We start from the raw sequence: 20,199 nt of genomic DNA, 5'->3' as shown, positions 1-20,199 counted from the left end.
CCCTAATAAATTTGTTTTTTTTTTTTTTTTGGGGGTGGGGAAGGAGCCCTTTTCCCGCACCCCCTTGGGTCGGGCAGCATGGGTGCCCCCTGCTCCATCCCCCAGGCGAGCGTATGGGGGGGGGGGGCTGGGGGCATTTTCCCAGGCGCAAAGCAAAGCAAAACAAATTGCACTATTTTATTGTTTTTTTGAAGCAAAGGAGCCGTTCCTTGCCAAGGTTTGGAGGGCGGGAGGGGTTCGCTCTTGTTTTTTTTTATCCCCGCTTTATTTCTCTGCCTGCGTTGGGCGGGGGGGGGGCGGAGCAGGGGCTTGGGGGAGGCTGGGGCCGGGGCTGTGTCTTTTTTATTTTATTTTTTTTAATTTTAATTTGTAGAAAGGAGCAAACAAAAGGAAATAAACCCCGTAATTTAAGGCGGAGGCGGAGCCGCCCTTTCCCCGCGGGGGGGGACGCTCAGCAGGCGGGGCCGGGCGCGCTCATTGCCCGTCATTTCTGCCGGAGCCGGAAAACACCGGGGGGGGGCGGACCCGGTGCTAACGGGTCCGGTACGGGGCGGGGGGGTGGGGGAGAAGGGACAGCGACAAGGGCCGGGGGTCCCGGGGGCTGCGGGGCGGTGCTGGGGGGGGGGTCTCCGGTTGCGCCCCCGGGATGCTTCTTCTGCCGGTGCCCCCCCCCGGGATGCTGCTGCCGGTGGCCACCGGCTTGCTGCTGGCGGTGGCCGTGGCCGTGGCCGTGTGCGCGGTGCTGCCCGGGCCCCCCCCGCTGCCCCCCCGGCTGCTCGCGGCCGCGCTCCGCCGCGCCGCCCGGTGGCACCGGCGCCGCCTGGAGGTGCTGGGCACCGACGTGCGCCACAGCCAGGAGCGGCGGCTGCGGGGGCTGCTGCCCCCCGGCACGGCCCACGGTGAGCCCGGGGAGGGCTGCGGGGGGTTGGGGGGGGTTGGGGGGGGTGGGTTAAGAAGCGGAGGGGAGTTGGGGTTTGGGGGTTTTGGGGAGGGGGGGGTTGCGGGATGCGCGTCTCAGCCCGCCCCGTCTGTTCGCAGGGTCGGATGATTTTCGGGAGCGTCACCCCCTGCCGGGGGGCTGCGCTGATGGGGAGCAGGGGGACACGGTGCCGCCGCTCAGCCTCTGGGCTTTGCTCCGGTGCTGCTGGGCCTGCGAGCCCCCGCTGCAGGTAAGGGGGGGGGGACAGCCGGGCTGCTCAGGGGAGCACCGCGGCACCCCAAACGGGGCCCGGCACCCTGCATCCCTCGCCTCTCTTCCCCACGCAGGGGTCCCTGCTCTACCTGGACGTCCTCCACGCCGCCTTCCCGCAGGCGCTGGCCCCCCGCAGCACCGCGCTGCTCAGCTGGGCGCCCGCTCGCCCCCGCGCCCCGGCGGGCTGGCCCCTGCCCGCCCTGTACTGCGCGCCCCCCGAGGTGGGGGCTTTGCCCTCGCGGACGGCAGCCCTGCGGCTGCAGCTGCTTTTCGCCCTGCGGGCGCGCTCCCTGCGGGTGCTGGAGGCCGGGCTGGCCTCCGAGCTGCACGATGCGCTGGCGGCGCTGCGCTCCGGCTGGCCCCAGCTGGCCCAGGACCTGGCGTTGGGCAGGTTGAGCCCCCAAAACGGGCTGCCCGAAGATTTGCGGGGCCGGCTGCAGGCGCTGCTGGTCCCCGACGCCGCCCGGGCGGCCGAGCTGCGGGCTGAGTGCGCCCGGGGCTTCGAGGGCATCGTGCAGCGCCTGTGGCCGCAGCTGCAGGTGGTGGTGGTGGGGACGGCGCACGGCGGGGAGCGGCTCTACTGTGACGCCCTGCGCCAGGCCGAGTGCAGGGGGCTGCCTTTGTACTGCCCCTTCTACCGGGCAGCAGGAGGTGAGCGCGGCCCGAGCAGGGCTGTCCCCGTGGGGGCGCGGGTGGGGGGACCCCTGTTGTATGGCAGCGCAAAGCCCGGCAGAGGTGGGTGCCTCGCTGCGTGCGGTATCCCGCCCCGCAGAGACCTCTCAGCTCTCCAAAAAAACAGCCGTGCCTTGGTCTCTTCTTGGAGGGGGTGAGAAGGGAGGGTCTGGGGGGGGGGTCACACTGACCGGTGCTGCCCTCTGTCCAGCTCTGCTCGGCGTCAACTTATGGCCGGAGGAGCCAGAGCCCCGCTTCTTGCTGTGCCCCGACTGGGCTTTCTGCGAGTTCCTGCCCTGCCCGGCTGAGGAAGAGGAGGAGCAGCGGACGGTGCTGCTGGGCGAGCTCTGGGAGGGACGGGAGTACAGCCTGGTTCTGACTGCCCGGCCCGGGGAGTACAGGTGCCTCCCTGCTGCCGTGCTCCGGGGGGGCTGCACGCCCTGCGCCACCCCCCCGCCGGCCTCACGCTCCCCGTGCCTGCGCAGGTGCCGCGCCGGAGAGGTGCTGAGGGTGGCCGGCTTCAACAAGCAGTGTCCCGTGGTGGAGCCCGTGCGCAGGTGAGGACACCCCAGACCCACATCCCTCCCCTTGGGGGGGTTCTGTGCGGGGCAGGTGCTGGCGGCACCCCCGGCACGCGGCACCCACCCGTGCCCACACCGGCAGGGAGAGCCAGGCGCTGAGCGTGCGGGGCGAGAGCATCCCCGAGGAGCGCTTCTGCCGGAGCCTGTGCCGCGCTGTGGGCATGTGGCCGGGCGCTCGCCTGATCGACTACGTCTGCGTGGAGAGCTCCCTGCTGGGTGAGTCACCCCCAAAACGCCCCACCGGTCGCCCCAAAGCGCAGCCAGCACCACCCGAGCCGGGCTGGGGGCTGCGGGCGGCTTTAACGCGCTCGTGGCACTGCTGCAGGCGCCTCCTCGGGGGTCTGCGCCCCCCATTACGAGGTGTTCGTGGAGCTGCGGGGCCTGAGGGACCTGTCGGAGGGGCAGCGCTACAAGGTAAGGGGGGGGCTCGGGGTTTTGGGGGGGGGTCTGCTGGCTGCAGGCAGGTTGCAGATCCTGCTGCCTGCTCCCTGCCTGCCCCCTGCCAGCCCCGCAGCCACGCGGTGGCAGTGCTCGCCGGCAGCCTGGGCACCTTGGGAACGGCTTTGCTGAGCTGTGCTGGCTGCAGGAGCCCGCAGGCAGTGCCCGCGGGGCTGCTGCGTGCAGGAGGGGGGGACGTGGGTACGGCTGTGCAGGAGGACTTTTGGCAAAGGGGCTCCTTCCCTGGAGCAGGGAGCCTGGGGGTTCTGGGTGTTGCGGCGGGTGGCGGCTGCTCTGTAGGGAAAACGGTTTTAGGACCTGTGAGGGCCTCCTCCCCGTCTCTCTGCAGCTGGACCACTGCCTGCAGGAGGATTTCCCCGTCTACAAATCGTTCCGCTTCAAGGGCAGCATCGGGCCCCTGCGCCTGCACCTGGTGGGGGCCGGGGCTTTCGCCCAGCTGCGGGAGGCCCTGGGCTCCCCCGTCCCCATGCCCAGGGTCCTGCGGGAGGAGCGGCTGCTGGCCGTCATCCAGAGCACCGTTATCTCCTAAAAGCAGCCCGCTCGCCGCCGGGGTTTGCTTGGTGTGTGCCTTCCAGGGAGGGATCGGGGCCAGGGTGCCTCCCTAGCGGGGGCGAGGGCACCCGGCCCCGCGGGGTTTGGCTGCGCAAAGTGGATGGAGGCAGCGAGCTCAACCAAGTGCCTGCTCCCACACTGCTGGAGCCCGCTGCTGGCCCTTCTCAGGACTTTTTGGGGGCACAGAGGGGGACCGTGGGCGTGGGCGAGCATCACCAGGGGCTTTCTGGATGTGCCAGGCTTGGTCCCTACTCTGCTCGGTGCCTTGGCAGTGCCCGCCACCAGCCTCAGAGCTTTTCTGAGGCTTTCCTGAGGGCCACCTCGGTGCTCACAGCCCATGGCCAGCAGGGGCGACAGCAGAAAACTCCCCAGGAGCTGGCAGCCTCGGGGCCCGGTGGCATTTTGCCCCCCTGGCATGGATGTCCCAGGCAGGGCACGCGGTGGCCGCAGGAGCTGCTGCCATGGAGCAGCCCCTCCGCCGGGCTCCAGCTGTGTCCGCTGCTTCGGGAACAATCAGCTCCAGGAAGGGCTTTTTTAGTGTTTTGTAAAGAACAGAAGCAAAATAAAGGAGGATTATCTCTCAAATATAAACAAAGGGCAGCGCTCTGGGATTGATTTTTTTTTTTTTTAATACGTTTTTAATCCTCATTAAGAGATTCTTGATGAAGACCCCGACTATCCGCTTTGAGGAGAAGTTGCCGTTGTTGCTTGCTCTTGGTCCTGGGGAAGGGTCAGCCATGAATATTTAACCAGTTCAGCGTCTGTCCTGGGGCTCTGGGAGTGTCTGGTGGGGACACGTGGCGGGGACTGGTCCTTTCTCCTGCTCGCTAAGGTTTATTTTAAGGGCTACTGAGCCGTGATGCTTAGGGGACCTGCTGTGCAGGCAGCTGTTACCGGGGTGGGGGCGAGCAGGGCCTCTGGCAGAAGACATTGTCTTAAACAAGGCACGCATGAAGCATCCCCCATGGTGCAGCCAAAGCCTCCCTGCCAGGGATGAGAATCATGCAAAGGCCCCTTCCCTCCCATCCCCTGCTGGAAGAAAAGCCTGGAGCAGAATTCCTGTTGCAAGCAGGGGAGAAACGGTGTGGCTGGGGAGGGTTTGGGGTTGCTCCCGGCTCCCTGGTGCTGGCAGGGAGCTGTACAGCAGCACACAGCCTGGGGAGCCCCGTGGCGCTGCCCATCCCTCTGCCTGCGCCGTGCACACCCGCAGCCCTTCCTGGGGGCCCCGCTGTGCCCCGCAGCAAAGCCTCGAGTCCCCCTGCTTGGACGAGCAGGGTGTTGGGCCAGGCATTGCACCGAGCTGCAGGGTGTGAGGTTGTTTCAGGCACCAGGCTGCAGGGCGCCAGGTCGATCGGGGCACCGGGCTGCAGGGTGTGGGCTGGGTTTGGGCGCCAGGCTGCAGGGTGCAAGGTTAATCTGAGCACCAGGTTGCAAGATGCAGGCTGGGTTTGGGTGCCAGGCTGTAGGATGCCAGGCTGGGTTTGGGTGCCAGGCTGTAGGATGCTAGGGTGCAAGCTCCTTTCAGGTACCAGGCTGCAGGGCGCGAGGTTGATTTGAGCACCAGGCTGCAGGATACGGGCTGGGTTGGGGCACCGGGCTGGGTTTGGGTACTGGGCTGCAGGATGCCAGGGTGCAAGGTTTCAGGTACCAGGCTGCAGGATGCAAGGTCTGTCTGAGCACCAGGCTGCAAAATGCGGGCTGGCTTTGGGTACCAGGCTGCAGGCTTGGTTTAGGTACCAGGCTGGCTTTGGGTACCAGGCTGCAGGATGCCAGGGTGCAAGCTCCTTTCAGGAACCAGGCTGCAGGGTGCAAGATCAACCTGAGCACCAGGCTGCAAGATTCGGGCTGGGTTTGGGTGCCAGGCTGCAGGGTGCAAGATCGCTTTGAGCACCAGGCTGCAAGATGTGGGCTGGGTTTGGGCACCGGGCTGGCTTTGGGTACCGAACTGCGGGATGCCAGGGTGGCTTTGGGTACCGGGCTGGCTTTGGGTACCAGGCTGCAGGATGCCAGGGTGGCTTTGGGTACCGGGCTGGCTTTGGGTACCAGGCTGCAGGCTCATTTAGGACCAAGCTGCCTCGGGTGCAGGCTTGGCCGGGGGCCCGGCGCTTTGGGGCGGCCACCAAGACCATGCGCTGCAGCGCTGGGCGGAGGCCCTGGGGGTGCCGGTGCCCGGTGCCCGGCCCCGCTCCCCGCCGTGCTCCGCTGCAGCCCGGGGCGGGCAGGACGAGGAGGAGGAGGAGGAGGAGGAGGAAGAGGAGGTGGGGGGGAACCGCGCCGTCTCCGTCTCCGCCCCCGGCCCCGGCCCCGGCCCGTCCCCGCCTCCCTCCCGCTCCGCCACCGAGCCCGCAGCAGCAGCGGCGGCGGCGGCGGGCGCAGGCACCGGGGCGCCCGGGGCCCCGCGGCGGCCGCTGCCCTGGTGCGGCGGGGATGGCGGAGGGGCCCCGGGGCGCCCCGCCGCCGGGCTCGCCCCGCCCCGCCGTGCCGCTGCCCAACGGGCCCCGCAGCGGCGGCGGCGGCGGCGGCGGCAGCCCCGGTTCGGGCTCGGGCAGCAGCAGCCGCGAGGACTCGGTGGAGCGGAGCCCCGCGCCCGCCGCGCCCCGCGCCAGCATCATGAAGGTGAGAGCCCGCGCCCTGCCCCGAGCCCTCCCGGTTCCTCCCGGTTCACCGCCCCCCCCCGCCACACACACCGGGATGCCCCGGTTGCTCGCCTCAGCCCCCGGCACCGGCCGGTACCTGCGCGGGGCTCGGTGCTTCGGAGCCCGGCCCGGCCGGAGCGAGCAGAGGTTCCCCGGAGCCGGTTCTGTGCCGGTTCCCGCAGCCCCCGGTGCCCTCTGAGCGCCCCCCCAACATCCCTGGGGGTCCAGGGGCGGTGGCGGGGAGCCGCTGCCCCCGGTTCCCCCGGCCGGAGGGGGCGTAGGGCCGGGGATGCCGCCCGGCTGGGTGCTGGTGCAGTGCTGGGTGCTGCTCCCACCAGCGCTGGCACCGCGTCCCCTCGCCCTGCCGGCAGCCTGGGTCCCCCAAGGGCAAACCCCTTTGTGCGCTCCCCAGGCCAGGCCTGTTCTCCGTGCCTGGCTGGGAATCGCCCCCACGTAGCCCCCACCCTGTGAGCTCCCTGCACGGCCACGCTGCCCCTGCGATGGGCATCGCACCCCAGCATCACCCCCTCCTGCGTGGGGGCACCCATGGGTGCTGCCTGCTCCTGAGCATCTTCCTGCGTTCCCTCGCATCGAGCCTCGGGCCCAGCTCCCGTGACCTCCCGAGAGCCGAGCCACGGCCGGGTGGGGGGACCAAGGGTGCTGTGGGTCTGGGGGGGGGGTCCCTGGGCTCCCCCGTGCCGGTGGGCAGGGGGGGCTCACGCATGTGTTTTTTCTAAATCAGCCCCCCTAATTGCGCTTACGTCGGCGTTGCTCGCTGACACAATAGGTCGCGTCCGCCCGGGACCCGCCTCCCCACTCCTGGCAGCCTATTTTAAGCCGGTAGAGCTCCGGTACTATTAATACCCCGCGTGGGGGCTGTTCCCGTGCTGCCCGCCCGGCCCTGGCCTCGTGCCCCAGAGACCTGGGCGGGGGGCGTCGGGTGCCTTTGGGGTCCCCCTGCCCCTGGCTGGGCTCCTGCTGCAAACCGCTGCGGGGTGGCCGGGCTGTGCCCCACACCGGGATGCCGAGGGGACCTCCCTGGGCTCCTGCAGCCACAAAGGCCCGCGTCGGTGTGCAGTGTGTGCTCGGGGACCTCGTGGGGTCTCCTGTCCCCCCCCCCTGCAGCCCAGGCTCTGCCACCGGGAGAGGCTGCGGGGTGCTGCGCAAGCTGGAGGCAAATGTGCCAGGGCTGCTGCTCCCCTTCGCTTGCCTCTTGGCTGGGTGCATCCCCCCGTCCCTGCTGAGCATCACCGCAGGATTTGGCCTTAGGGGAAGGTTGGGTGACCCCAAGTGCCAGTGGGGGTCACACTGGCGGTGGAGGATGCCAATGCGGGATGTTGTCCCCCAGCCTCTTCTGGTCCATCACACGTCTCCGAGACCCTCCGGGCTTGGGCTTTCCCTGCTGCAGGTCCCCATCTCTCCGTGGTGCTGGATCCCACAGCTCTGAGTTCCTGGGGCTGTGCCTTATACCCCGACCGGGCTGAGCTCCTCTCTCAGGTGAGGCTGTGGGGACAGCGAGGTGGGCGCGCTGCCCGTGGGACTGTGTGGGCACCGGCCACTCGCCCTCCTCTACCATTCCCATTTGGACACGGCAGTCCTGCTCGTGTCCCCAGAGAGGCTCCTGCATCCCTCAGCAGGGACAGGGGACAGCCTGTCCTCCGCCAGCCCCCCCCCACCCAGCAGCAGGGACCCCAAAGCCCTGGCTCTGCCCCAGCTCATGGGGGCGGTCAGTGGGGAGCTGCTGCCTCCCCAAAAACCCCACCCAGGGCTCTGCACAGCGGCTGGCGAGAGGGTGGTGGCATCGGGAAGGGTCCCTGGGGCCCCCCAGGAGGTCTGGGTTCCCACGGAACCCCATGTCCTTGCCCCCAGGGGCTGTGCTTGGCAGGACCTGGGGAGCAGCTGCTTGGCCCCAAATCCCTGGGGGATGCTGAGGCTGTTCCCATGCTGCAGGGCTCTGCCCTGGTGTCACAGCTTGCTGTCCCCCCTCTGTGCCCACGCAGGGCTGGGGGGGGGCCTCTGTGCCCCCAGCTTGGACCAAGGGCACAGATTGATTGCGGGCTGTGGGGCAGCGGGACGGGCAGAGACCGGCTGGTGACTAAGTGGAAGCACATGTGGGAAGAGCCGCAGGCTCTGTTATTTTATGGGATTTCCAGAAAAGGCTGGAGGAGTGAATCTGAAAGTAGAATCAGCGGCTGTGCTGGGGCCGGGGGAGCTCAGGACCAGTACGGGGTGGTGCTGGAGCTGGCCCTGTGCAGCGATGGGACTGCAGAGAGCGGCTTCGTGGGGGACGGAGAGCAGGGAGGCTGCTGTCCCGGCATCCTGGCTCGAGGACCTGTTCCCTGCTTTCTTCTCCAGGCTGGAAGCAGAAGAGTTTGGGGGGCTGGTGAGTAGGGAGGATGCTGGAGGGGGCCTTGGGGGTACCGGGTCTGTTCCTCCCCACTTCAGGATGTGGCCCTTCCCCAGCACCCTGCTGTCCTGCCCACCATGAGTGGGGCCATCCCCTTCCTGCCCGAGCCCCGGGAGCAGCGCCGGTGCCTCCGCACGGGGCCCGGGCTCCAGCAGCCCCTCGCTGGGTAGCGGCAGCTGGTGCCGCGGGGAGTGGATGTGTCACTCTCTGTCTTCTTGGCAGGGAACAAATGACTGTAGAAAAGCCCTGGCTGTGCCTGGCCTCCCACTGCCTCCGCTCCGCTGCTGCTATGCCCACATCCCTGCTCTGCCCCCGGGACTGGGGCAGCGGGGAGAACCGGCGGGCGGGACGTGGCTGCGGCGTGTCCCAGCCAGACCCAGGAACAGTCCCGTAGGGACAAGGCGTCCTGCTCCCCTCCGCCAGGCAGCAGAGCTGCAGCTCCTTCCAAGGCACCTCAGCCCCAGAGGCTTTCGGTTTCTCTATTTCCTACCATCAGAAGCCGCTGCGCTGGTGGAGACCCCCCCTGGAGATACCCGGCAGGTCCGTGGCCCGATGGGCGCATCCCGGTGTGCTCGTTTAGCTGCGTAACGAGCGGGGTCATGCGGCGGCTGGGGTTAGGGTTGCCGTGCTCACCAGGGCACTAACGACGGGAGGTAATTGGCTAAAGTGGTGCTGAGCACATGCTGCTGAGCTGGGCAGGGTGCAGGGAGGTGGGTTGGGACGTGCCGTCCGTGCCCAGCTGGCTGCCAGCACTCGGCGTCGGCACGGGCATCGTGGGCATGGTGGGCATGGTGGGCATGGTGGGCAGCGTCACCAGCGGCGTGGGATTTGGCAGCTCCCCTCCACCGAGCAGGACTGCACGGGTGCGATGTGAGCGGCAGCACAGCGTGCACCATGCCCCACTCCAGAGCCGTGCCCTGCAACCAGGATCCTCCGTGCTCCCCGTGGGCGGTGGCAGGGACTCTCCCAACTCCAGGCACCGCGTTCTCCTGCCTCTGTTACTGACCTACTTAGCACCCCAGGGAGCTCTGCCTGCACCGCTCGCACCCGTGCCTCGCCGAGCATCCCCGGGTCAGCCAGCTTGGAGCACGCCAGCACAACGGGCTGCCTGCGAGCAGCGGCTTTTCTCTCCCTCTGCCTGAACCCAGTGGGCTGCAGGGGCAAGGCGTGAACGCATTCGGCCGCAGGAGGCACCGGGAGATGCTCGAGCATCGCACCCCGCGGTGCACGCCGAGGGCTCGCCGGCCGTGGGAGTGGAGCCGGTGCTGGAGGGGTGGGTTTCGGCTGCCTGTGGTGGGCGAGGGCAGGCTCCGGCACAGCTGGAGGCAGGTCCCGGCGGCCGCTGGGTGCGAGCAGGCCCCCCGCCCCGCGTTTCCTTTCCGGATGGATTTCCTGTTTTCTGCTCTGGGGCCCGGTGCAGGGGTGGGGTGCGCACCGGGGTGGGGTGCGGGCACGGAGGGGTGCGGGTGAGGGTCCTGCACCGTGCTCCCCGCTGCCAGCGGTCACCCTGCGAGCGGGGCGGGCGCGGGGCCGGGCCTGGTGCCGCGAGGCAGTGGCGCGCTCAGATTGCTGCTCGCAGGAAGCGTCGTGGTGGCGGTGCAGATGGCTGGGCCGCCGGGTCCGTCCCCGCAGGGCTGGCGATGGCACAGCCTGCCGCTGAACCCTCCGCACCCGGCACGGCGGCTCAGCCCTGGGGTGACCGTCCCAGGGGGATCTCCCACCCGAGCCCTGCCCTGTGCCCACCTCCCCATCCCGCAGAGGCTGAGCTGGGTCCCTCAATGCACCCAGCGTGGTGTCTCCCCCTGACCCAGCAGCATCCAGCCAGCTCTAAAAAGGGGCTGGGGGCTGGAGCCGGTTTCCCCTTCCCTGGGGCATTGCGCCCTGGGCACCCGTGGCTGGAGCTGGCTGCCTGTCCCCACAAGGGTAAATGGAGACCGTTTGGGGTGAAACACCACAAAATCTGTGCCTGGGCTCTTAGCCCAGGCTGCAACAGCTGCGCCGTGGAGGTGTGAAAGCTCTCAGGGTGCCGGAGGGGACACCCCATCGTCCCCAAGCCCTGGCAGCTGGGAAGAGCCTGCATGTGCCGGAGGCACCGCCAGATTAGAGGTGACTCACCATAATCTTGAAGAAGTGGATTAAACCTCCTCCCTGCTGCACTACTTAATGAAATCCAACCCATAATATGCTCCCAGCCCTGCTGTTCCCCCTATCCCCCGCCTCCTCCGACCCTTTCGGTAACAGGGTCTCCCCTTCCCTGCCTCGGGGGAGCCTTTTTTCCCCTGCTGCCTGGATTTGGTCTCCCGAGGGTGCAGGGGGGGCCACGGTGTGTGTCCCTCTGGGGCATGGGGCTGGTGTGGGCACGGGGGGGTCCTGCCAGGAGGCCCTTTCCCCTCCCGTGTCCCCAGACCCCAGGACGATGGGGACCGTGCCTGTGCGCGGCTGTGCCCCAGAGGGTGAGCGAGCGGTGGGGAAGGATCCGGCTCACGGCCGGGAGCAGGAAGGAAGGAAGGAAGGAACACGGAGTTAAAATAAGCCTGGCAGTGGGGGAGGCCCCGGCTGGAGCCGGCTCCCAGCCTTTGGGATGGGGGGGGGGAGAGAGTTCAGGGGGACCAGGCTGGGCTTTGCACGATGCGGGGGCACCCCAGGGCCCCTCGCTGCGTATCGGAGCTGGGGTGGGGATTGCGGGGGGACCGGTGGGTGCACGGTGCGTTGCTCTGATGGCTCTGCCCTCTTCCCCCCCCCACCCCGGCAGGATGGCTCTCGGCAGCGACCCATGCAGAAGAAGAAGACGGTCTCGTTCAGCACCATGCCCAACGACCGGAAGATCAACAGCACGGCCGCCTGCATCTCCTTCATGCTGGAGGGCTGCGAGCTGAAGAAGGTGCGCTCCAACTCCCGCATGTACAGCCGCTTCTTCGTGCTGGACGCCGACATGCGCTCCGTGCGCTGGGAGCCCTCCAAGAAGGACTCGGAGAAGGCCAAGATTGAGATCAAGTCGGTGAAAGAGGTGCGGGTGGGCAAGAAGACCCCCATCCTGCGCAGCAACGGCCTCTCCGACCAGTTCCCCGACGAGTGCGCCTTCTCCATCATCTACGGAGACAACTACGAGTCCCTGGACTTGGTGGCCAGCTCGGCCGACGTGGTGAGCGCCTGGGTGATGGGGCTCCGGTACCTGGTGTCCTACGGGAAGCACACGCCCGAGGCGCCGGGGACCGGCCACCCCAGCCTGCGGACCTCCTGGATCTCCTCCGTCTTTGACCTCGCCGACCTGGAGAAGTCCGGCCGCATCCCCGTGCCCCGGGCTGTGCAGCTCATCAAAGCACTCAACCCGGGCATGAAGGTGTCCACCATCGAGCTCAAGTTCAAGGAGCTGCAGAAAGCCGGCGAGCGCCCCGGCGCCGAGGTGGCCTGCGACCTCTTCGTGGAGGCGTACTGCGAGCTCTGCACCCGCCCCGAGATCTTCTTCCTGCTGGTGCAGTTCTCCAGCAACAAGGAGTACCTGGGCCTCAAGGACCTGCTGATGTTCCTGGAGGTGGAGCAGGGCATGGAGGGGGTGACGGAGGAGAAGTGCCTGGAGATCGTCAGCAAGTACGAGCCCTCCAAGGAGGGCCGGGAGAAGGGCTACCTGGCCATCGACGGCTTCACCCGCTACCTGCTCTCCTCCGACTGCTCCATCTTCGACCCGCAGCACCGCAAGGTGTGCCAGGACATGGCGCAGCCCCTCTCGCACTACTACATCAGCTCTGCCCACAGCGCCTGCCTGCTGGAGGACAACTTCTGGGGCCGCTCGGACATCAGCGGCTACATCAGCGCCCTGGGGCTGGGCTGCCGCAGCATCGAGCTGGTGCTGTGGGACGGCCCCGACGGCGAGCCCGTGGTCTACACCAGCCCCTCGGGGTCCTCCTGCGTGCCCTTCCGCACCGTGGTGGGGCTGATCGACCAGCACGCCTTCACCGCCTCCGCCTACCCCCTCATCCTCTGCCTGGTGGTGCGCTGCTCGGCCGCCCAGCAGCGCCTGGCCGCCCAGTGCCTGCGCAAGACGCTGGGCGAGAAGCTCTACCTGGAGCCCCCCGACCCCGCCGCCTCCTACCTGCCCTCCCCGGAGCAGCTCAAGGGCCGCATCCTCATCAAGGGCAAGAAGCTGCCGCCCGGCTGCGAGGACAGCGAAGGGGAGGTGTCGGACGAGGAGGAAGGCTGGGAGCTGGCGCGGAGGCTGGGCCAGGAGGACCGGGAGGTGGCGGAGGGAGGGGGCCCGCGGCGAGCGCGGCTCAGCCGGGAGCTCTCGGAGCTGGTGAGCCTCTGCCAGGCCGTCCCCTTCCAGGACTTCGAGAGCTCGCGGCGCGGGCAGCGCTACTGGGAGATGTGCTCCTTCAGCGAGGTGGAGGCCGGCCGCTTCGCCAACGAGTGCCCGGCGGAGCTGGTGAGCTACAACAAGCGGTTCCTCTCCCGCGTCTACCCCAGCCCCATGCGCATCGACGCCAGCAACATGAACCCGCAGGACTTCTGGAAGTGCGGCTGCCAGATGGTGGCCATGAACTACCAGACGCCGGGGCTCATGATGGACCTGAACGCGGGCTGGTTCCGGCAGAACGGGGCTTGCGGCTACGTCCTGCGCCCCGCCATCATGCGGGAGGAGGTCTCCTACTTCAGTGCCAACGCCAAGGACTCATTGCCCGGGGTGCCCGCCCAGCTCCTGCACCTCAAGGTCATCAGCGGGCAGAACCTGCCCAAGCCCAAGGGCTCGGGGGCCAAGGGGGAGGTGGTGGAGCCCTACGTCTGCGCCGAGATCCACGGCATCCCGGCCGACTGCGCCGAGCACCGCACCAAGACGGCCCTGCAGAGCGGGGACAACCCCGTCTTCGACGAGAGCCTGGAGTTCCAGATCAACCTCCCCGAGCTGGCCGTGCTGCGCTTCGTCGTGCTGGACGACGACTACATCGGGGACGAGTTCATCGCCCAGTACACCATCCCCTTCGAGTGCCTGCAGCCCGGGTACCGCCACGTCCCCCTCCAGTCTCTGGCCGGGGAGCCCTTGCCCCACGCCACCCTCTTCGTGCACGTGGCCATCACCGACCGCCGCGGCGGGGGCAAGGGGCACCGCCGGGGGCTGGCGGGGCGCCGGGGCCGCCGGGTGCGGGAGTACACCTCCACCAAGGCCACCGGCATCAAGGCCATCGATGAGGTCTTCCGGACGGCCACCCAGCCCCTGCGGGAGGCCACCGACCTGCGGGAGAACGTGCAGGTACCAAGACCCGGCAGGGGCACCGCGGGTTTTTGGGGAGGAGGATGGTGCTGGGCTGGGGGAGGGAGGTCCTGGGGGTGCTCCGCATCCCCTGACGCCGGTCTCTGCCCGCAGAACGCGTTGGTCTCCTTCAAGGAGCTGTGCGGCCTGACGCCCGCCGCCAACATGAAGCAGTGCATCCTGACGGTGGCGGCGTGGCTGCTGCACAGCGACAGCGCGCCCAGCGTCACCCTCAACCTGGCAGAGCAGTACCCCGCCATGGAGGCGCAGGGCCCCATCCCCGACCTGCTGCGCAAGGTCCTCACCGCCTACGAGACGGTAAGCTGCGGGATGGGGACGCTCAGCGGGGCCGGCAGCACCAGCAGCACCATCCTGCCTCGCCTACAGCTGCGTGCGTGGGGCAGCTCCAGGGTGGGGTCCCCAAAAAATCACCGGATCCATCGCGGTGCAAGGGGGGGACCGGCTGGGAGATGCCCCGAGGGACCCCCGCAGACCCGGGACCCCGCAGACCCGGGACCCCGCAGACCCCATCTGGCTCACGGGGCATCCTGCGGGGCCGCCCGGCGGGAGGAATCCCGTTAAGAGCCGAAGCCGGAGCCGCTTCCTTCCTTTGTGTTGCAGGGGGACCTGGCCGCCGGCCAGGCGCTGGCTGCACCGCACCTGGCTGCACCGTGCCGGGGGGACCCCCAGCCAGACCCCCCCACCCCCTTTTCTCCCCATCCTCTCGGCGGGCAGGGTGCGTGGGGTGGGATGTGGGGTGGGGGAGGGTGGGGGGGCTGCTCAGCACCTCGGGGTGCCCCTCTGTCCCCAGATGATCCAGACCAGCCGGACGCTGATCGAGTCCGCCGACGCGGTGCACAGCAAGCTCATCCAGGCGCAGCAGGCAGGTGGGTGCGGGGGGGTGACCCCAGAGCTGGAGCATGTTCCAGGGGTGCCAGAAATGGGGGGGGGGGGTGCTTCCAAGCCCCCTGAGGACGTGTGTCCCCCCGCAGGGATCGGATCAATCCGGCACCGGGCTCCGGATCCGTGCACGGGCGGTGCCAAGCGTGCTGCCGTGCCTGGTGAGGGGCAAGGGGGGGTACGTGGGGGTGCCCCGGCTGGGTGCGTGCTGCAGCTGGAGGTCAGCACCCGGCTGGCGTGGGGGGAGATTTCCATCGGGGGGGGTCCAGCTCTGCGTTTTTCCCATGTCCTGGATGCGCTGCAAGGAGAGAAGGCAGGGAGCGGGAAGGTGCAGGGGCTGCGTGCTCCAGGGGAGCACTGCTGGGGATGGGGGGCTGCAGGGGCTGTGTCCCCCCCCGAGGGGAGCACTGCTGGGGATGGGGGACTGCAGGGGCTGTGTCCCCCCCCCGAGGGGAGCACTGCTGGGGATGGGGGGCTGCAGGGGCTGCGCGGGCAGGGCTGGGAGGGAGCGAGCGGAGCGGAGGAGGCTGATGAGGAAGCGGAGAAGAGTCATTAGCTGCCAAACGCCGGAATATAATTAGCATCAGAAATAACAGACTGGGGCTGACGGTAGAAGTGGCAACTGAATGTTATGACTTCAAAGACACATGGCTGAACCCACACAGGCAGGTGCTGCTGGCAGCCTGCCCCGGTCCCCCCCCCCCCGTGCACCCTCCCCGTGTCCCATCCTGCCCCCTGCACCCGCAGCTGCCCAGGACCCCAGCCCCGCTCCCAGCATGTCCCAGTGCTCCCAGTACGCACCGGTAAGGTGCACTGGGAGGCCGTGCGCTGTAGGGGCATCCTTGGATGCTTGCAGGGTGCGCGGGGGTCTGCTGGCCCCAGTGCTTCGTGTGGGCACCCCGCGGGGCTGGGAGAGCTGCCAGGAGCTGGAGGGGCCGGGGAGGAAGGAGGGGGCCCCGCTCCGCCACCCCCAGCGGGTGCCGGCCTCGCTGCCAGCAGCCCTGTTTGTTCCTTGGCGGCTCGGCAGCCCGGAAACCTCGCCGAGCATTTGGCTTTCGGCTCCGCCGCCGCTGCCAGTGACAAGGGGGGAGTGCCTGCGAGGGGGGCTGGGGGGCTGCGGGTGGGCTCTGCGCCCGCTGGCACCGCTTTGGCCGCGGGAGCCCCTCCGTTGGGCTGCTGGGGGTGGGCATTGCCCCCGTGCCCCTTGTCCTGCCTGAGGGTAGGGGTCTTTGGGGTGTGCAGCTGCCGCTGCTGACCCCCCCACATTGGGGGGCTGCCACCCTGACCCCCGTTCCCGGGTGCTGCTCCCTTCTTTCACACCCTTGGCTGTGCCGTGGATGAGCCCCAGTGGTCCCGGCACAGCTTTGGGTACTGGGGGGGGGGGGGGGGTTCTGGGGGTGCTGGTGGCAGGGCTGGGGGTGCGGGGTGGGGGCGAGCTGATTGACAGCACGGGGGCGAGCAGGCGTGTGTGGGAGCCCTCGTGTGGGCCCGGAGCCGGTGCTGCGTCAGGGAGGGGTAAATATAGCACCCGCTCACGAGGACATCACGCGGTGCACGGCGCGGGGGCCTGCGCTACGGGGGGGGCCCGGCGGCCCCGCTCTGTGCCCCCCTGGGTGGGCCGCAGCGTGCAGGAGCCGTGCATCTGCCCCCCCGGGGTAACTGCTGAACGTCCAGACCCCCGCGTCCCCCAGGATCCGAACCCACCAAGGGCTGTGGCTGAGGGGGGTGGCGAGCTGGTGGGGGCTGCGTTGGGACCACGTTCCCCAAGTGGAGGGGGCTCGGGGCTGCCGAGACCACCTGCGGTCCCCAGCGATGCGCTGGGGAGCCCAGGCAGCCGTGGGAGAAAGGCAGCCGGTCCCCGTCCCTCGTGGGTGCTGGCTGTCCCCGCACCCCGTGGTCCTGAGCGTGTCCCCCCCGCCTCGTGTGCCCCTTTCCCAGGCATGGACTTCCACAAGGAGCTGCACCGCATCGAGGCCAAGGAGGGGCTGCGGGGACGGAAGCTGCAGAAGGCGCTGGAGAGCTTCGCCTGGAACATCACCGTCCTGAAGGTGAGGGGGGGACGGCGCCGTGGCCATCACCACCACGGCCATCCCTCCCCACCACTGTGCCAAGAACTTGGGCACTGGCACCGGGGGGATGCTCTGGGGGGATGCTCTGGGGCCGTTCCTGGTCCGCGATGCGCCCGTACCCAGCAATTCCCCGCTGCCCCTCGTGGGCCCGTGGCTGCGTGGCACAAACGGGGGCTGGAGGTGGCACGCTGGGACCCCGCACGCCCACGGCCACGTCCCCTGACAGCCTCTCCCCCCCCCCCGTGGCAGGGCCAGGCCGACCTCCTGAAGCACGCCAAGGCGGAGGCGCTGGACAACCTCTGGCAGATCCACAACGCCGGGCAGTCCTGCGGCATCGGCAGGAACGGCTCGGCCTCACCCGAGGCCTCCCGGCTGCGCGCCCCGCTGGAGCCCATCCCCGAGGCAGAAGGAGGTGGCGACACGGCGTCCTGCTGACCCCGGCCTGGGGCTGGCGGGGGTGGGGGGGGCCCGATGGAGCAGCCCCGCTTGCGGGGACCAGGACCGGAGAGCCCCAGCCTGCCCGCGGCTCGTTTTGGGACAGGGATGAAAATGGGCAGGGTGCAGGTCGCAGCGGGGCTGGCGCAGCGGTGTGCCTGCTTGGGGACCCGCTCTGGGCATGGCAGGGAGTTGGGGGGGGGGGGTCCCCACTCCCACCTGCCCTCCCTGAGCTCCTGGGGTCTCATCCATCTCCCCCATCTGCTTCCAGAGCAGGCACCTTGCTGTGGGGCCAGTGGGGGCTGCTGGCACCCCAATGACCGTGTGCATGCACCCCCAGCCTGCTGTGCCCGACCTGCCCCCCCCTTGTAAAAAGCCACCCCAGGTGCGGGGTCCTGCTCTCAGGGCTGCAGGATTTGCTTCCAGGGGGTCCCTTCCCCTCCCCAGTGTCTCCGTGCCCCCCCGCTGTGCAGAGGGGCTGGGCAGGCACCTGGGGAACAGCTCGCGGGGGGCGCAGGGTCTGCGGGGCCGCTGCAGACCGGAGCTGCCAGCAGATGTGTCCTACGGCATCAGGGAAATTGTCCTGGGTTTGTCCCCAGGGCGAGCACGCCCCAGGCGCGGGCGGTGAGCGTGGGGTTGGTCTGGGGTCGGACCGGGGCTGCGGAGCGTTTATAAAGTGTGCGAGACCCACGCCGTGCCCTCCGCTCCCTCTCCACGCCGACACACCGGGCGAGACGGGGATGGGGTCACCGAGGAGGACAGCGGGTGGCAGTGGGATGGGGGGGCCGCATCCTTCCGCCGGCACCGGCCGGGTTCAGGGGGCACCAGCCCCGCACGTCACCGCGCCACGCGGCTGCCTGGCACCCCTTTGTTCGGGGCAGTAATTAGCCTAATTGGGGCCACCAGGACCGGACCTGTTGTCGGGAGCGGTGACGGCGCTTCCCCCGGTGCTGACCTTCAGGCCGCTTTGTGCCGGCCCGGCCGTGGGTCCCTCGGGTAATTACGGCCTCATTAGCGCCGCGCACCCCGGCCCCGCGCTGCACCCTCATAATGCGGAGCCGCAAATGAGGGGAAAGGCCTGGCCCGTCTCCGAGCTACCGGCAACAAAGGGTGCGCGTCTCCCAGAGACCAGCCCCGCTGCTCCCGCTGGTATTTTTGGCAATGCTATTGTGCCGGGGGCTGGGGGCCGGGGGGGGGCAGCCCCTATAAAGCCCCGGTGTAGGGTGCACAGCTCAGGGCAGCTGCGCTCCTCGGCCCTGGCAGGACATGCCCCAGTGCCGCTCGGCCACCTGAAGACGCCGGGAAGGATGGAGGTGCCGAACGCCAAGGTGGGGCCGGCGATGTGGGGCTGGGGGTCTCGGGGTGCACAAGGGCTGGGCCAGTCCCTTGGGGCTCCCAGGGGCTCCCCAAAGCCGACAAGGAGCAGCTGCGGGGGGCTCAGCCCTGCAGGGGCTCCTCAGGAGGGAGCTGGGTGCGTGCTGTGCGCTGCTCCAGCATCAGCCAAGCGTGGGTGCTCATCCCGTGGCTCTTGGTGACGAGGGGAGGGTGCTCCTGGGGCTGCTGTGTGCTGCAATGGGGTAAGCGGCACGGTGAGGGTACCCGTGGCCAGCTCCTGCTGGCAGCGTGGCTGGGGGCCGTGGATTTGGGGGCTGGGATGGGGAAGTGAGGAGCTTTGGGGTCCCCTCTGTGCCCAGGGGAGCGGTGTTGGCTGTGCCCCGGAGCGCTGAAGGGTGGTGCTGAGGGTACGGGGCTGAGCCCCTGCAGCGAGTGGGGTAGACGGGAGCCGAGCCACTGTCAGGGTGCTGGCAGCCCTGGGGGGGCACGGCAGCAGCCCCGGCTGGCTCTGCGGGTGCCCTGCAGTGATGCCAGCCGTTATCGGGCAGCTCCAGAGAGCCGCCTGCCTCCTGCTCCTGCTCCTGCTCTGCTCCCTGGCCGCCGCCCGCCAGAACCTGCCCGAGTGCTGCCGGCAGAAAACCTGCTCGTGCCGCATCTACGACCTCCTGCACGGCATGGGCAACCACGCCGCCGGCATCCTCACGCTGGGCAAGAGGAAGAGCGTCCCGCCGGCCTTCCAGAGCCGCCTCTACCGCCTGCTGCACGGCTCCGGCAACCACGCCGCGGGCATCTTGACCATGGGCAAGCGCGGGGAGCCCCCCGGCACCGCCTGCCGCGACGCCTCGGGCTGCGCCGTGGGTGCTGGTGCTCAGCCAACGCCGGCGCTGAGGGGCACCGACGCCAGCCCCAGGGAATGCCGGGGACATGCTGGGAAGGACGCAACCAAGAGCCGGGGAGCTGCGAAGAGCTTTTACTGAGCTGGGTGGGGGGGCTGCAGGGGCAGAGAGGGGATCCCTGGGGGGGGCCGCACGCCCCGGCGCTCGCTCGGTGTAAATAGCACTTTTAAATACCTCCTTGGGGCCCTGGCCAAGCCTGCTCAGGGCGCCGCAGGCACCGCTGGCCTTTTACAATAAATGGTAGCCTGAGCTTGCCGGGCTCTGCCTCGTCTCTGGGGAGGGGGCCGGGGGCACAGCTCTGCCTGGGGCAGGCAGCGGGATGGGTGCCTGGGGTGCCTGCATGCTCCCAGCTCCCCGACCCCCAGCAGGGTCCTGGGGAGGGCTCCGGTGGGGGCTGTCCCCGCTGGGTTCCCCCCTCCTCGGGGGGGTCCCCAAGGTGCTGCAGCCCCTGGGCTCTCCAGGGTACAGCAGCAGGGCTGGGGCTGGTGTCCTGCTGCTGGTCCCATCCCGGAGCTGGGCTGCCGGGGGTGGCCGGATCCTGCCCCTTCCAAAGAGCCTGGACGGAGCAGGCCGCGGTGCACCGGGTCCTGGTACCAAGCAGGGACCGGTGTCCCCCGGTGTCGAGTGGGCTGGTACCGAGCAGGTCCCGGTGCCTCGGTTCCTGGCGCCCAGCAGGTCCCGGTGCAGCGGGACCGGCACCTCCCGGGGCCGAGCAGGGCGCTGCCGAGCGGCTCCCGGTGCCGCCGGTGCCTGCCGGTGCCGAAGCCCCTCCCGGTGCCGGCGGCGCGCAGGGCCCGGGGCGGGGCGGGGCGGGGGGGGGGGG

The 20,199-nt window shown here is 69.3% G+C and overlaps 1 protein-coding gene across 2 annotated transcripts; it reads left to right on the top strand.

The window, feature by feature from the left end:
- The first annotated feature begins 576 nt into the window (after positions 1-576).
- HCRT (hypocretin neuropeptide precursor) lies at positions 577-20,131 on the top strand. Of its 2 annotated transcripts, XM_083808802.1 has the most exons (12): positions 577-899; positions 1,039-1,169; positions 1,267-1,843; positions 2,076-2,265; positions 2,350-2,421; positions 2,528-2,661; positions 2,771-2,859; positions 11,252-13,741; positions 13,856-14,059; positions 14,553-14,628; positions 16,580-16,689; positions 19,029-20,100. In XM_083808802.1, the coding sequence occupies exons 1-12, from the start codon at positions 647-649 to the stop codon at positions 19,455-19,457; spliced, it is 4,755 nt and encodes a 1,584-aa protein (XP_083664928.1). In that variant the 5' UTR covers positions 577-646; the 3' UTR covers positions 19,458-20,100. The 2 variants fall into 2 exon arrangements, with proteins under 2 accessions (XP_083664928.1, XP_083664927.1); XM_083808801.1 differs by lacking the exons at positions 577-899; positions 1,039-1,169; positions 1,267-1,843; ... (6 more) ...; positions 14,553-14,628; positions 16,580-16,689 and adding an exon at positions 17,147-18,473 and having other exon boundaries at positions 19,029-20,131.
- Positions 20,132-20,199: the final 68 nt, after the last annotated feature.

Source organism: Anser anser, assembly GCF_964211835.1.
Source record: "Anser anser genome assembly, chromosome: 23".
Taxonomy (NCBI): Eukaryota; Metazoa; Chordata; class Aves; order Anseriformes; family Anatidae; genus Anser; species Anser anser.
Note: the sequence above shows the minus strand (reverse complement) of the source record. Positions and strands in the feature narration are given on the sequence as shown.

What these genes read in the sequence shown, in the direction of transcription:
- HCRT (XM_083808802.1), top strand. Translation starts at nt 647, where the DNA reads ATGCTTCTTCTGCCGGTGCCCCCCCCCGGGATGCTGCTGCCGGTGGCC. An exon ending in GCCCCCCGGCACGGCCCACG is followed by an intron (nt 900 to 1,038) that starts GTGAGCCCGGGG and finishes GTCTGTTCGCAG; the next exon opens with GGTCGGATGATTTTCGGGAG. An exon ending in CTTCTACCGGGCAGCAGGAG is followed by an intron (nt 1,844 to 2,075) that starts GTGAGCGCGGCC and finishes CCCTCTGTCCAG; the next exon opens with CTCTGCTCGGCGTCAACTTA.